The sequence below is a fragment of the Borostomias antarcticus genome (assembly GCF_949987555.1).
Source record: "Borostomias antarcticus genome assembly, chromosome: 9".
In the NCBI taxonomy this organism is placed as follows: domain Eukaryota; kingdom Metazoa; phylum Chordata; class Actinopteri; order Stomiiformes; family Stomiidae; genus Borostomias; species Borostomias antarcticus.
In genome coordinates, this window is record NC_140242.1 from 23,573,663 (window position 1) to 23,588,511 (window position 14,849).

Consider the following 14,849-nt stretch of genomic DNA (forward strand, 5'->3'; position numbering starts at 1 on the left):
GACTGCCCCGAACTTCTTAACTAAGGTTTACTGCACAAACAATTCTCCTAAAATAGATTCCCAAATTCGATTGTATGATATTTATATCAGAATGTCAGTTTCCGATGTACTAAGAACATAATTAAAGGTAATACATTCCTAAAAGTAGAAGAATGAGATGAATATGAAGTAAAATCAAACTATTATCATTTGCTATAAAGGATGCAAAACTTTGAGTTTGAGCGAGGCTGTTTTTGTTTGCTTTAAAAGTAGTGGGTAAGTGGGGCTCGGCAGAAGTGCACATACAGCACTAGCCTGGGCTAGAAGTCTGCATGTCCCAGTGATACTCTGCTCTCTAGTGGAGATCCATTACCATTTCCAATAGGCGTCAACAAGTCCCAAACCAGGCCCATTTCTTATCAAATCAAAACATAATGAACTGATGGATCCCTGGCCGTCAGCTGACCCATTGTAAAAAAAGAAAAAAGAAAGTCCTATCTAACATATGTAGACCCTTAAGGGTGCACGTATTTGTTAAAGAAACGAAAGCTCCTTACCAATAGGATTGACATCGAAGAAGCGCACATGGGTGCGTAGGATGGCGTTGAACATGCGGTTGTGCATCGTCTGGGCCGAGTTCACCAAAACGTTGAAGCAAACCAGACTCTGCAGGAAGCCGAACACGACGGTGGCCACGGTTAAACCTGACCGACACACAAGGTAGAATCTATCAGCAGGTGGTGATACTTTTCACTGCTCCAACTAGGTCAGCCATGCACATACTGTGCTGCACCACTGTTGAACGCACAACAGCTACAGAGAGGGCTGCATTCCTCTCCAATCACAGAGGCTCACATTTATCTGCCAGTGTGAACTCAGATCCTGAAACTGTGAAGAGGTGAGGTGTCAAGGGAAGAGTCAGAGAGGAAACAAGGAAAGGAGAAAGTCCTCACACACACACACACACACACACACACACACACACACACACACACACACACACACACACACACACACACACACACACACACACACACACACACACACACACACACACACACACACACACACACACACAAAGCCTTGAAGGCCAAGGCCACAGCTGGAGAACCGTGGACGTGTTCGGCGAATGGAAGAATTTCACGGCCTTCGACGGCACACAAAGGGAGGTGCGCTCACTCAGTGTGCCTCACCTGCGTAAACACCCAGGTAGAGGTCAAGGTCCAGCTGTTGAGGGGTGCTGCCGTTGATGACGGATTCTGTCACATTGAGGAGCTGCTGTTCAGAGGCCCTGATAGGAGTCAAAAGACCACAAGGACAAACAATCACAGCAGCCGTCACTGAAAGAAAGCAGCTAGCTACCATACTGTAGCTGTGGGCTCATACAAAGCACTAACCTGAGCCTCAAGGTCAGGCTGGGACCAGCAGTATAAAGCTATCGTCAATTTAAAAAAAAAAACAACAACAAAAAAAACTGCCATTGGGATCAGTTGTGTTCTGTTGAACACATCAATAATATGCTGCAAGGGTGAAATCTGAGCATGAAATATGAAAACTGAGTTTCTCACCAGTAGGCTAGCCACCAGTCTTGGAGTATGTATGTAGTCTAAAAAAAAAAACATAGATGTGACATATATCACACAGCATGTAGAAAAAAACACATTCAACTAAACGGAACCATCAGAATAATTGTTGCATTCAGATGAAATGAGGAAATCCACTCACATGAGCAAGCAAATTGAGGACAATGAGGGCCAGAAGTACCAGGATGTTGGCACCAGCTCTGAAGTACTTTAGGTAGAGTCGCAGACCGACGGTCCCCTCTGAACGACCTTCCTCCTCCAATCCCTGCTCTGGCTGTGAATACAAACACACACGCACACACACGCTCTACTCTCAATGCAAATCATTCCTCCTCACTCCACAACTGCACTCCACGGTGAGAGGCCACAGTAGGATGTGCGGGTAACTAGCGCCCTCTGGTGGAGGAACGCTGACAGCAGCATACACAATGTTCAACAGGTTTCTGTGAAGCGGAGACGAGAGAGTCAAGAAACGAGCGGTTGTGTTTGTCTATGCTGAGCCCACCGCCACTAGCTGGTCTGCTCCCTCCTTCACAGAGAGCACAGAGGAGGAGTTCACCGAGCTCCGGGAGAGGGTGCGAGGGGAGCGGTGGCGGAGGCTTGGGGAGGTCTCCTCGTCCTCCTCCTCGTCTTCCTCCTTCTTCAGCAGGGAGGTGAAGTCCACCCCAGAGTGCTGCAGCTCAGTAAAAGTCCCCCGCGCCACCATGTGACCCTGCGGAGAGAGGGCAGCGCTTCAACGTGCAGTCAGACCGCTCAGATCAAAAACACACACACACACACACACACACACAGGCACACACCTCCTTCAGGACAAGGATCTCATCCGCCGCATTCAGGTACTGCAGCTGGTGGGTGACCAGGACGCGAGGCTTGTCCTTCAACAGGCCGCAGATGCACCTGGGAGGACGAGCCAACACATGAGGAACGGTTCCTCCAGACCCACACATGAGGAACGGTTCCTCCAGACCCACAAATAAGGAACGGTTCCTCCAGACCCACACATGAGGAATGGTTCCTCCAGACCCACACCTGAGGAACTGTTCCTCCAGTCCCACACGTGAGGAACGGTTCCTCCAGTCCCACACCTGAGGAACGGTTCCTCCAGGCCCACATGTGAGGAACGGTTCCTCCAGGCCCACACGTGAGGAACGGTTCCTCCAGTCCCACACATCCCAGGAAAGACGTCCAGGTGTGTATTCTACTAGGGGAATGTTGGGCTGGCTGAGACTTACTGCTCAAACAGGTGCTTTCCCACCTCAGCATCCACAGCACTGAGAGGATCATCCAGCAGGTAGATATCTGCATCCTGGTATACAGCCCTAATACAGAGACACACATAGTTGGTTACGGTAAAAGAACAGGTTGTACTTTGTCCTTGGTTACCCTTAAAAGGCGGTATAAAATCAAATTCATTATTACTAGTGCATATTGCCCGTGGAGCAGTGGTGGTCTATCGATCAATCTATGTATCTAAAACTAACATTTCGGCTCCTGAGTACAAGTCCAAATGAATGGAGGTTGAATGGGTGGCCTTGTTTCGGAGCCTCTGTGGCGCCACCCTCAGGTCGGAGCCAGCAGGGGGCGGCTCAGTGAACTCGGGGCCCTACCCCCGCAACCCCCCCCCCACCCCACCGGTCCAAATTCTGTATCTCTAGCGCACCCCACACGTGGAGCTGGCTTCACTCAAAGTTTTGTTTTGGTTCTGTGCATGCGCACGTGCGTGCAAGCGGGACATGTTTGGTATTGCTGTTGCTGATATTGTTACATCGAGACCTTTCTGCCAGTTCAGCCTGCGTGTCTCTGTGACCTTCCCACGAAGAGATGCATCAGTTTCAATCCTGTGGCAGCACCCTCTGGTGGCTAGGTGGTGAAGTGCATGATTGACCCTACCTATCCCTACCACCCTACCCCTGCCTTATAGTATAGATTATTAGGGTTAGATAATGATTATTATTTATTATATATTATTATTATTATTATAGTGGTTAGGAGCTACAAAATAATGGCACAGTAACTATCATTAGCACTATCATCGTGTAGTTGGGGTCAGTGACGTACCTGGCCAGGTTGACCCGGGCCTTCTGCCCCCCACTGAGGGTGGCCCCCCTGTCCCCGATCACAGTCAGGTCCCCGTCCGGCAGCAGCTCAAGGTCCTAAACACAGACCACTACACATTACCCACCAGGTGTCACTGGAACTCACACAATGCACACTGACACGCCTGATCAACCCAGGGTTAGACGGCACCATGAGCAGTATCCAGTAATAAAACAATGTCTAGGTGAATCTTTTTATTGTTTTGCATTTTTATCGTCTTGTGTCTATAACTGCCGTAAAGCCAGTTGCCCTTCGCGGACGAATAAAGTTGAAGAAACTAAAGGTGAAGCTGATCTCACTCTCTTGAGGGCGCAGGCTTGCAGAACGCTCTGGTACTTCTGGTGGTGGAAATCCTTGCCGAAGAGGATGTTGCTCCTGATGGTGCCTGGGAGGACCCAGGGCTGCTGCGAGGCGTACGTCAGCTCCCCTCTCACTTTGATCACACCGCTGTCCTGAGGCAGCTCTCCCAGGATGGCGCTGAGCAGAGACGACTGGGACACAGAGACAAGAGCAGGTACAGGTACCAGACCCAGACCCAGACTCAGATACACGCCACCACACATCATACTGGGGTAGAGTAGAGGTCAGAGGTCACTCTATCATAATTAGGGCTGGGGCTGCGTTCCAAATTGCATACTTCCATACTATATAGTATGCCAAAAAAGGATGTAGTATGTCCCAATATATAGAATGCCACATGCAGCATGGACAAAATACCAGGATGTCCTACTACATCCGGTCGTATTTTGCAGTATGCAAGCCAGCAGACTTTTCTGGCTATCCTGTGCGCAGCGGAAATTACGTCACATGTGCGAGTTCACCGGAGGCGTTATGATGAATCCCGACTGTGGACGAATGTCGCTTTATGGACTGCGACAGATGTGGTCAAATTTCGCGGCGCAAAATTTACGATTACGACAATTTACGTTACGACAAGGTATGTCCCAATTGAATGCGTACTGCATGCAAAGTACTACTTTCTAGGGGCAGCTGTAGTACATACTGGTAGTAAAAAATAGAAGTATGCGATTCGTAACGCAGCCTGGGTCAGCGATTCCCAGAGAGGAACACGGATCAACCGAAGGAAGTCAGGAGATGTGAGAAGGTGTTGGCTTTTGGCGTTTTTCTTCTTCTGTTGCTCTGCGTTGTGTATTTTTACATGGAACACTGGGATGTTTCCCTAGTCTCTCTCTCTCCCTGCTACTCTGCTGGCTGCGGCTGTGGCGCGAAGTCAAGGCCTTAGACTTCCCTCCCCGCATGGTGTTATCAGCGTGCCTGCCTGCTGGGAGCAGCGAATCTGTCCGGCTGAGTTGCCTACCGTTTCCAAATCAAAGTCTCAAGGTTTGGTTGAGACGTTAAATAGGGCTCTCTCGGCCCACCCCCCACGCCTAAGCCTGCCCGTTTAGGTGAAGCTAGATTGGTGGAGGAGTGACCATACAGATGTGTCGCCTGTCACCCTAACATGATATCTTAATCACCATTGGTTGTCAGTCTAGGTTGTGTCTGTTTATAGTGTCCCATAGAGATGTGTCATTAATACCCCAGAGGAGAGGCCCCCCCTGTGGCCTAAGTGTGACCTCTTGACACCCACTACCCTGAACGGCCACAGCAGCATCAGCTGTCTCCTTCTATCCCTTCCACTGCACATTCCAGACTGTTTACATGAGCACAAAAACACACAAACAAGCATTACATTGACTTTAAGACTCTGTGGACTTTTACCTATATTCTTCAGAGGAGTAACAGGAGTTGAAGACATGGCATTGGCAGCCACCAAGTAGAAATGTTAGACTTGAAGGTTAAAAGCAGGGTGAAGGAATGCAGTGGCGCGCTGCCCATGGAAGGCTTCGAGAAGGATTACGGTTAGCCTCACAGCACATACAGTAGCCATGAGTCATAGACTCAGAACTGGCAGTGCAAGATCAGAGAGAACAATAGCTCGGTTATCAATGAGAGTATGGTAGGTATGGTCAGGTCTATGTGTGCCTTAGGCTGTGAAACAGAATAGGCCTTTATTGTCAGTCTTACTATGCCAATCACATAACACACCTCTCTCTGTCTTTCTTCTTGGAGTGAGACTTAAACTTCAGAAAATCAAGGCTTTCTCACCTTCCCGGCCCCAACTGGTCCGATGACGGCCAGGAGTTTCTCTGACCTCACAGTGAAAGACACATTCTGCAGCGTGGGAGCATCTAAAGTCTGGGGAGAACAGGAAGGGACAGCAAAGGCATTTTGTAAAAATAGTTTGAGAAAATACACTTTGAAAAAGCACTTTTATACACTTTGAGTACATACGCTTATATACTTATAAGTACACTTGTAACTTAGTACACTTATAAATACACTTAGAATAGATACACAATGATGCTGTGAATAGGTATAGTCTCTGGTAAGGAGATTCTCCTAAATGGCCCCAAGCAGTGTCCAGAAGATTTAGTCCAGATGATTATGACATGCCCTTAATGGTCTCATACTGTACATACAGTATGTATTTGGGGATGGTGTTGACTGGTGGAGAGAGGGCAGAGAGGATGACAACCTTTTTCTGGTCTCCTCTGATGTTATGCGTATAAAGGAGAGCAAAGGACCTTGATTCTTTGGAGAACTACAGGTGCATCTCAAAAAATTAGAATATTGTGGAAAAGTTCATTATTTTCTGAAATGTAATTCAAAAAGTGAGTATATTCTAGATTCATTACACATGAAGTGAAATATTTCAAGCCTTTTTTGTTTTGTTTGTTTTCTTGATGATTATGGCTTACAGCTCATCAAAAATCCTGTATCTCAAAATATCAGAATATGACATGCCCCAATCAAAATGATTTATAATACAGAAATGTCGATCTTCTGAAAAGTATATTCATTTATGCACTCAATATTTGGTCAAGGCTCCTTTTGCACAAATTACTGCATTAATGCAGAGTGGCATGGAGGCAATCTGCCTGTGGCACTGCTGAGGTATTATGGAAGCCCAGGTTGCTTTGATAGTGGCCTTCAGATCGTTTGGGTCTGGTGTCTCTCATCTTCCTCTTGACAATACACCATAGATTCTCTATGGGGTTCAGTTGAGGCAAGTTGGCTGGCCAATCAGCACAGTAATACCATGGTAATTAAACCCGTTACTAGTAGTTTTGACACTGTGGGCAGGTGCCAAGTCCTGCTGGAAAATGAAATCAGCATTTCCATAAAGCTTGTCAGCAGAGGGAAGCATGAAGTGCTCTAAAATCTCCTGGTAGATGGCTGCCTTGACTCTGGGCTTGATAAAACACAGTGGACCAACATTAGCAGATGACATGGCACCTCAAATCATCACTGACTGTGGAAACTTCACACTGGACTTCAAGCAACTTGGAATTCTGTGCCTCTCCACTATTCTTCCAGACTCTGGGACCTTGATTTCCAAATAAAATGTAACAATTACTTTAATCTGAAAAGAGGACTTTGGATCACTAACCTACAGTCCCGTGCTTTTTCTCCTTAGCACAGGTAGGACGCTTCTGACGCGTCTCTGGTTCAGGAGTGGCTTCACACTAGGAATGTGACAATTGTAGCCTAGTTACTGGGCACGTCTGTGCATGGTGGCTCTTGATGCACTGACTTGGTCCACTCCTTGTGAAGCTCACCCAAGTTCCTGAATCGGCCTTGCGTGACAATCCTCTCAAGGATCATCCCTGTTGCTTGTAAGATGAGAGACACCAGACCAAACAATGGAGGCAAACTGAATGCCGCTATCAAAGCAACCTGGGCTTCCATAACACCTCAGCAGTGCCACAGGCTGATTGCCTCTATGCCATGCCGCAGTGATAAAGTAATTCATACAAAAGGAGCCCCGACCAAGTATTGAGTGCATAAATTAACATACTTTGCAAAAGGTTGACATTTCTGTATTATAAATCCTTTTTTTGATTGGTCTTATGTAATATTCTAATATTTTGGATTTTCATGAGCTGTAAGCCATAATCATCAAGATTAAAACAAAAAAGGCATAAGAAATATTTCACTTTATGTGTAATGAATCTAGAATATATGAAAGTCTAACTTTTTGAATTAAATTACAGAAAATAATAATGAATTTTTCAAATTTTATTTGTATAGCGCATTTTGATACACAGAGGCAACACAATGCGCTCAGTCGATCAACACGGTCATAGATCTTTTCTGGCTTGGCCCCGCAGTAGTGGAAGGAGCTGCCTACTGACGTCAGGACAGCAGAGTCACTGCCCATCTTTCGCCACAGGCTTAATACACACCGCTTCAAGAAGTAATACCAGGATCCTCCCTCCTAAGCACCTATTGTATTCATATTTTGCTACTCTTGCATATTGGCTTTAGCACTAGATTATGCTCTTAGTCACTTGTTTAGAAAGGAGATGCACTTGTGAGTTCTGGCTAGTAGTAGTACACTGACTTCCTACTGTACGTTAAATGCAATTATTGTAAGCTGCTTTGGATAAAAGCGTCTGCTAAATGACTGTAATGTAATGTCTCTGACAATGTCTCTCCTCTGTGCACAGTGTACCTTTGTACACAGTATACTTTGTACCACAGTGAACCATTACAAATAATTGATTATTGACTTCTTCGATTCCGGAAACATCACATCACCTGAATCCAGAAAATTCCCAACAACAACGGGGAGTAGAGACCTCCACCCACGACTAAATTTTGTGGCTCTGTGTGCCACACGTGCGTGTGAGGGTCCAACCCGTGATTCAGATCCGTTCCAAAGTGTAATGGGTTCTACGTCGGCCCATGCTACACCCCTCCACCGAGTTGCATGAAAATCAGTCAGGTAGTTTTTGCGTAAACCTACAGTACAGGGAAATAAACGGGTCCTTCCTTGCGTTCACTTGCATAAACATCCTTCTGATGTTGTGTTCAGAGAGAATGGGTGCTCTCTCTTCACCTCTACTCTCCTCCGCCTCAGATGTGACAGCCTTTTGGCCACTGCTGGTCTCAAAGTGTGCATAAAAAGTGTTGAGGCTGTTCACAAGAGCAGCATCAACCACTCCTGAGGAGGAGGGAGTCCCCTTATGGCCAGTCATGGTGTTTAATCCCTGCCACACGCTTCTGACGTCACCTTGTTTGAATTTAAATTCCACTTTCTCTCCGTATTCCCTCTTGGCTTCTTTCACTGCCCTCCTTACGTTGAATGCTGCTGCCTTGTAGTCGTCCATGTTGCCAGTCTCTAGTCCTAATTTGTAGGCAGCTCTGTGCTTTTTTAGGGCATTGCATGTGTTGTTATTTCAGGGTTTCCGTTTTTTTTATCTGGTTTGGGTAGTTTTTAAAAGTCCTCTTTTTCTTCTAGGGTTGCAGAGCCGTGATCTTCCCGTTTACCATTATGCAGACGCCGCCACCTATCTCCTTGGATTCCTCTGATGTTCTGTTGGAGCGGGGTACAGAGTTTCCGCTAGTTTGATGGTATGGTCCGTTTTGGAGGACCTTACCATGTTTCAGTGAGAAAGAGGACGTTACAATTCCTGACGTCTCGTTCGCAAGCCAAATGCAGACGAAGGTCATCCAATTCCTCGTCATTGAAGAACTTGACATTGGCAACTAGGATGCTGGGTAGAGGAGCTTTGTGTGCTCGAGCCCTGAGGGCATGTTTAACCCCGCTATGCCACAGGGTCATTTTCTTTGTCTCTGTTGCTATTGTCTTTGTCTCTGTTGTTCATCTGCTCTTCTAAGAATCTCGGAAAGAGCCGAAGGAAACCTCTGAAGCACAGTGAATTGACTTTAATCCAATGACTATGAGTGTCTATGAGTTGTATATGGTTGTTGCCACAGCTGTTTTAGCAAACATATCAAAATAATAAGATTTGATTTGGCCGATATGGTCCACGCCATCTTGGAAGTAAAACCTTACCTTGTCCCAATAGCAGGCCAAGTCCTCGAGCTCCACCATGCAGTCCCTCTTCTCACCCACCGGGAGACCCAGATGCAATGGAGCAACTTCATCCAAAAGCAGAAAGTTCTGTGAATGAGAAAAAAACATTAGATTGAACACAGTCTTTAATCAAGGATATCTGCCGCCTGTTGATGACTGGGCTTCTTATGAATGCCATAATGTCAATGCCATTTTATTTCTAAAGCACCATTCATACAAATCAATGAAGCACATAGTGCTTTATACATGTATAAAAATAGATTAATTAAAAACATAAATAATATTAACACAATGAGAAGATTTTAAAGAAACAATACAATTAAAATAATAAAAAATGCTTAAATAAAATGAAATAAAAATAGAGAATACAAATTAAGAACAGTTTAAGATATTAACACTAAGTAAAGCTACATGGTAAAAGCAATATTAAAAAGGTATGTTTTAAGATCTCGCTTTAAAGTTACTATGGTCTCAGACATTCTCAGGTTCTCTGGCAGGGTGTTCCAAAGGCTGGGGGCATAAGAACTGAAGGTTCTCCCTTGTCTACGCTTCCTCCCCATGTCTCTTAGTCCTGGCTCTAGGAACCATTAAACGCTCATTGCCAGAAGACTTGAGGGACCTACAAAGTGAATATTTTAAAAGCATGCCTGACATGTATTTAGGTGCATGATTATGTATAGATTTATAGACTAACAATCTTAAAACTGACAAGTAACCAGTGATTTTAAAACTGGTGTGTTGTGAACCCTCCTTCTGGTCTTTTTAAGAACACGTGCTGCAGCATTTTGAATCAGTTGGAGTTGACTAATTATTTTTTGGGGTAGGCCAGACAGGAGTGTTAAGAAGACACAATAATAAAACGAAATGAAAAAAAGGGGGGAGGTGATTAAAAAGAGGTCCTTGTCACATTCTTTTTATGGGCCTAAAGGCTAAGATCAGAGTCCAGCATGACACATGAGTTTCTGGCCTGGCAATTGATATTCAGTGACAGTGTTTTTAAGTGCACTGATAGTCTCTCTCATTCACCTTTTTCACCAATGATCAATACTTCAGTTTTGCCCTAGTTTAACTGGAGGAAGTTCTATGACATCCACACATTTATGTCAGCAATACATTCTATCAAACGGTCAAGTGAGCTGTAATAACAATAATAAATAAAGCTGCAGGCAGCGATACCGGGGGCCAAGTATCAAGTGCAATGAAAGTATCAAAGGCAACAAGCGCAACATAACCACATTTGAAATATGTGGTCACTGAAAATGTCAATGTAAATACATATGAAAGCGTGATGGGGGTGGCTTTGCAAAATAAAATGCTTATATCATATATAATTAGTAAGTTGTAGAGCATTGCATGACCTACTCATACAAGAAATATGAACCCCCTTTGGCCACGGTGGGCGCCACAGCAATTGATTGTGCTTTAGCCACATTTAAGCATTTTGGCTTGTTATAGCGCCACCCTGTGGCTAATTCGCTTCATATTTTTCCAGTTACCATTAGGCATGCTCTGGTACCACTGCACCAAGTTTCAGAAAAATTGGCGTGGCAGTTAGGCCTAAACCGAAAATGAGTACTCTAGTGCCCCCATTGGGTTTGATCGGCCAATAATGGAGGGATAGCCTCTGTTTATATGTGGTGATATGTCTACAAAGTCCTGTGGTGTTCTGTCCAACCCTTCAGAAACTATACCCCTTAATGTGAAAAGCCACACCCTCTGCAATCTTCATTGGCCCATATTGGCTGTTTTATTTAACTTTTCAAACTTTTGCAGAGATGGAACTTTAGATATTGGTCACTAGATTTTGTCGACCAAGTTTCATGCAGATTGGTGAAACTTTGTAGGAGTTAGATTTTAAGCGTTAAAAAAAATAAAATAAAAATGGCGGAAGATCTACATAACCGGAAGTTCTTGAGGCAAATTTGTTCTTCATGAGGAGAGACATGTGTGGCGGGGCATGAGAAAAGCCTGTTCAAAGTTCAGAATTTAAATCAATTGCTATACTCCCCCTTTGTCCAATTGATGTTAAATCCGCTCCATGGCATCTTGGCATTACCCTCTACCACTGTGCAAAGTTTCGTGAAAAACGACCAGTCAGTTATAGGGGCTGCCATAGACTTCCATGCCATAAGTATAATAATAAAACAACCAATTACAATATGGCGCCTCACACCTTCGGTCCTTGGCCCCCTAATAATAATAAAACGTTATTTTTATAGCACCTTTCATACAAATAAATGCAGCTCAAAGTGCTTTACAACAGAGAATGTACATGCACTGAGTGCTTCACATAAAAATATACATAAAATAAACAAAAAGCTGGAAAATAAGATGGAAAATTAAACACAATACAAGAGATGAAGATAAGAAATCAAGTATGCATTTTGTTGGTGTAACTCAGTTGAAATGGTTAAAATCACACCTCTGTTTATATGTAATAACTTACCACAGGATCCAGGCTAAGAAAATGTAATTTTTCCTAATAGTGAATAGAATCAGATATTATTTTGTTAATTTATAGAAAGATGTTTGCTTAAACAGCAAATAAATAAAGCTGATAGCTATCTATCTACTGTAAAGCTGATTTGACTCCCCATTGTAACGAAGAGAGGAAAAAAATTTGGTATATGATTTTATATGTAATACTGACTAAAAAATGTAATATTTCCTTATAGCCTACAGTGTTTTTCTGATTTGTCTCTCATGAATCAAATTGTATTTTGTTTTACATACATAGAAACATAACATAATATTGGTTGCTTAAAAAGCTAATAAAGCTGATATCTAAGTTGATATCTAAAGCTAATTTGACTCATTGTAATGAAGAGTCAACATTCTTAAAAAAAAAAAGAAAAAAAATCTCCATTAGGACGCGAAACTGGGACGAAAAATCATTGCTGCAATGCCTTAACCACTCTGCCATCAGGCAGTATGGTAGGTAGACCTGGCAGAAGACGTACAGTTTAAGTGAAACGAATGGTCCAATTATGGGCAAATTTGGTTTTCTTTTACCACGCCAAAATTTAACGAGTTCTAAGTTGGCCCAAGCTACACCCCTCCACCGAGTTCTGTGAAAATCACTCTGGTAGTTTTTCTGTAATCCTGCTAAGTAACGAACAAATGAACGAACGAACTAAATAACAAAAGCAACCTAAAATATACAGTAGAGCTCCGCCTGGTGGTCGCCGCGTGTAGCCAAAAATGGCACACCTGCCCTGATAATTGAGTATCTTAGGAAGATACAGAACTACGGTTGCAGGGTGTAATCAAAGTCGGGGACCTCGCCCATGAGACTTTGCACCGATCCACTGAACTGTTGACCTCAGACAGCATCTGTTGGCTTTATCCCCTATCTGTCATTCGATGTAAAGGTAAATGGACTGTACTTATATAGTGCTTTTATCCAAACGCTTTATAATGACGGCCTCTATTTCACCCATTCAGACACACATACACACAACAATGCCGGCAGCTGCCATGCAAAGTGCTAGCCTGCTCACTGGGAGCAATTTGGGTTTCAGTGTCTTGCCCAAGGACACTTCGACATGTCATCAGGAGGAGCCGGGATTCAAACTACCGACCCTATGATCATTGGACGACCCGTTCTACCTCCTGAGCTACAGTACAGCCGCCCCCGGTAGCGCTAGATCACAGTGTATCAATGTAGCCAACCTTGTCCGTGAGACCTCATGTCAAGCCCCTAGAAATAAAAATGATTGACTGACTATCCATCATGCGATACGGTTGCACTAGATCAGTTAGGCTACCGAAGAAATATATAAAATAAAATAAAAAGTTGAGCAGTCGAGGGGTGTCACAGAAATGAAGAGCTGGATGTCATCAGCATACCTACTGTATGTTAGCTAATGTTGTTCCTTCTCATGACATCATCTACAGTAGGAGTAACATGTACAGACTGAAAAGTAAGGGCCCCTGAATTGATTCTTGTGGAACAGCAGCTCAGTGTTTTTTGAGCTGTGGTCATCAAGCAACAAAAAACTCTCGGCCTGTATCAGTCCTGAATCAGTCAAGGTCTGGACCGGACAGGTACTCATCTTCTAACAAGGATATTATGATCTAGCGTGTCAAAAGCTGCATTCAGGTCCAGGAAGACACAGAGAGCTTTTTCAAGTTAGAATTGATTCTAAGGTCTTTGACAACCTTGACCAGTGCTGTCTCTGTGCTATGATGAGGGCGAAAAACCTGAAAAATACTGAAAAATATCCAGGATACAATTTGCAGCTAGGAAATAAATAAGCTGTTGGAATGCTTTTTTTTTTCTAGAATTTTACTTAAAAAGGGGAGGTTGGAGATTGGTCTAAAATTACTGAAGACTGAGAACTTAAATAGTTTTTCTTCAGAATTGATTTTACCAGGGCAGTTTTGAGTGCTGATGGAAAAACGCCTGTACTGAGGGAACAATTAACAATAGCTAGTGTCCACGGATAGTTTAAAATAGTCGTGAAGAACATGGTGGGAATTAATAAATGGCAGATTGACTCTGATTCGGTTCCTTCCTATCTACAGTAACTGTATCAAAACTTTTGAGTTTTGAGCAGCTGATCCCATAGCAACCTACACTATTATTTGTGTCAGTTCTGTCAAAACTGCAACTGGTGTGTGCGTTACCTGTATGTCTTATTGTTAAGGGAGGGAGGGGTGGGCAGTAGTACTCAGACGTGGTGGAATTGTTTTGATTTCTAGAAATCAATTTTGAGAAGAGATTTCTTCTAAGAGCATTTCTTATGGCCGTATTAAAAGAAAAAAGGTGTTCTTTGAAAGATTAAAGGTGTTCTTTGAAAATATTGCGGTGGACTGGAAGCTTGCTCTTCCTCCATGTGCGCTCAGCTCTTCTGCATGTTCGGCATTCAGACCGCAGAGCGCCCATGATGCTTGTCGTCAGCATGTACAGTGAAATTAGGGTACTGATACTTAGAGACAAATGTCCCCCCAAAAAATACTGGTGGTGCATCGGGGTCAGCCAAACGGGCTCTCGGGCTCTGCTCTCTGATGTATCTCAGCTACTTAGCCAGCTAGATATGACAGGATCCACAACAGTAGTTCTAGCTAGCTACGAGCATAACTATAGGTAATTAATTTAGCCTGGCAAACGTTTTAACGTTTTCACTATGAGTCTGGAGTTTGAGCCGCCCAGACCGATTTGAGTGGGCGTGAGAACTTGCCTTGACAGATGAACTCCTTCAGTCAGTCAGCGTAACAAAACATTTATAAACCTTTTGCCAAATCCAGTCAGAAGAGCGGCAAAAACATATTTTGCGCTGAGAAACTCTTCTAGTGCATAC

At 43.9% G+C, this 14,849-nt stretch overlaps 1 protein-coding gene across 1 annotated transcript in view; it reads right to left on the reverse strand.

Moving 5' to 3' along the window:
• The window catches only part of abcc4 (ATP binding cassette subfamily C member 4 (PEL blood group)), a gene marked incomplete at its 5' end in the record, with an annotated part of 52,880 nt that overhangs the window by 26,925 nt on the left and 11,106 nt on the right, over positions 1-14,849 (reverse strand). The window contains 11 exons of the mRNA XM_084443704.1: positions 537-683; positions 1,173-1,270; positions 1,548-1,585; positions 1,705-1,836; positions 2,068-2,274; positions 2,363-2,459; positions 2,795-2,881; positions 3,621-3,715; positions 3,959-4,150; positions 5,769-5,858; positions 9,526-9,633. Coding sequence (XP_084299830.1) covers positions 537-683; positions 1,173-1,270; positions 1,548-1,585; positions 1,705-1,836; positions 2,068-2,274; positions 2,363-2,459; positions 2,795-2,881; positions 3,621-3,715; positions 3,959-4,150; positions 5,769-5,858; positions 9,526-9,633 — 1,291 coding nt within the window. The remainder of the gene's footprint in view (positions 1-536; positions 684-1,172; positions 1,271-1,547; positions 1,586-1,704; positions 1,837-2,067; positions 2,275-2,362; positions 2,460-2,794; positions 2,882-3,620; positions 3,716-3,958; positions 4,151-5,768; positions 5,859-9,525; positions 9,634-14,849) is intronic.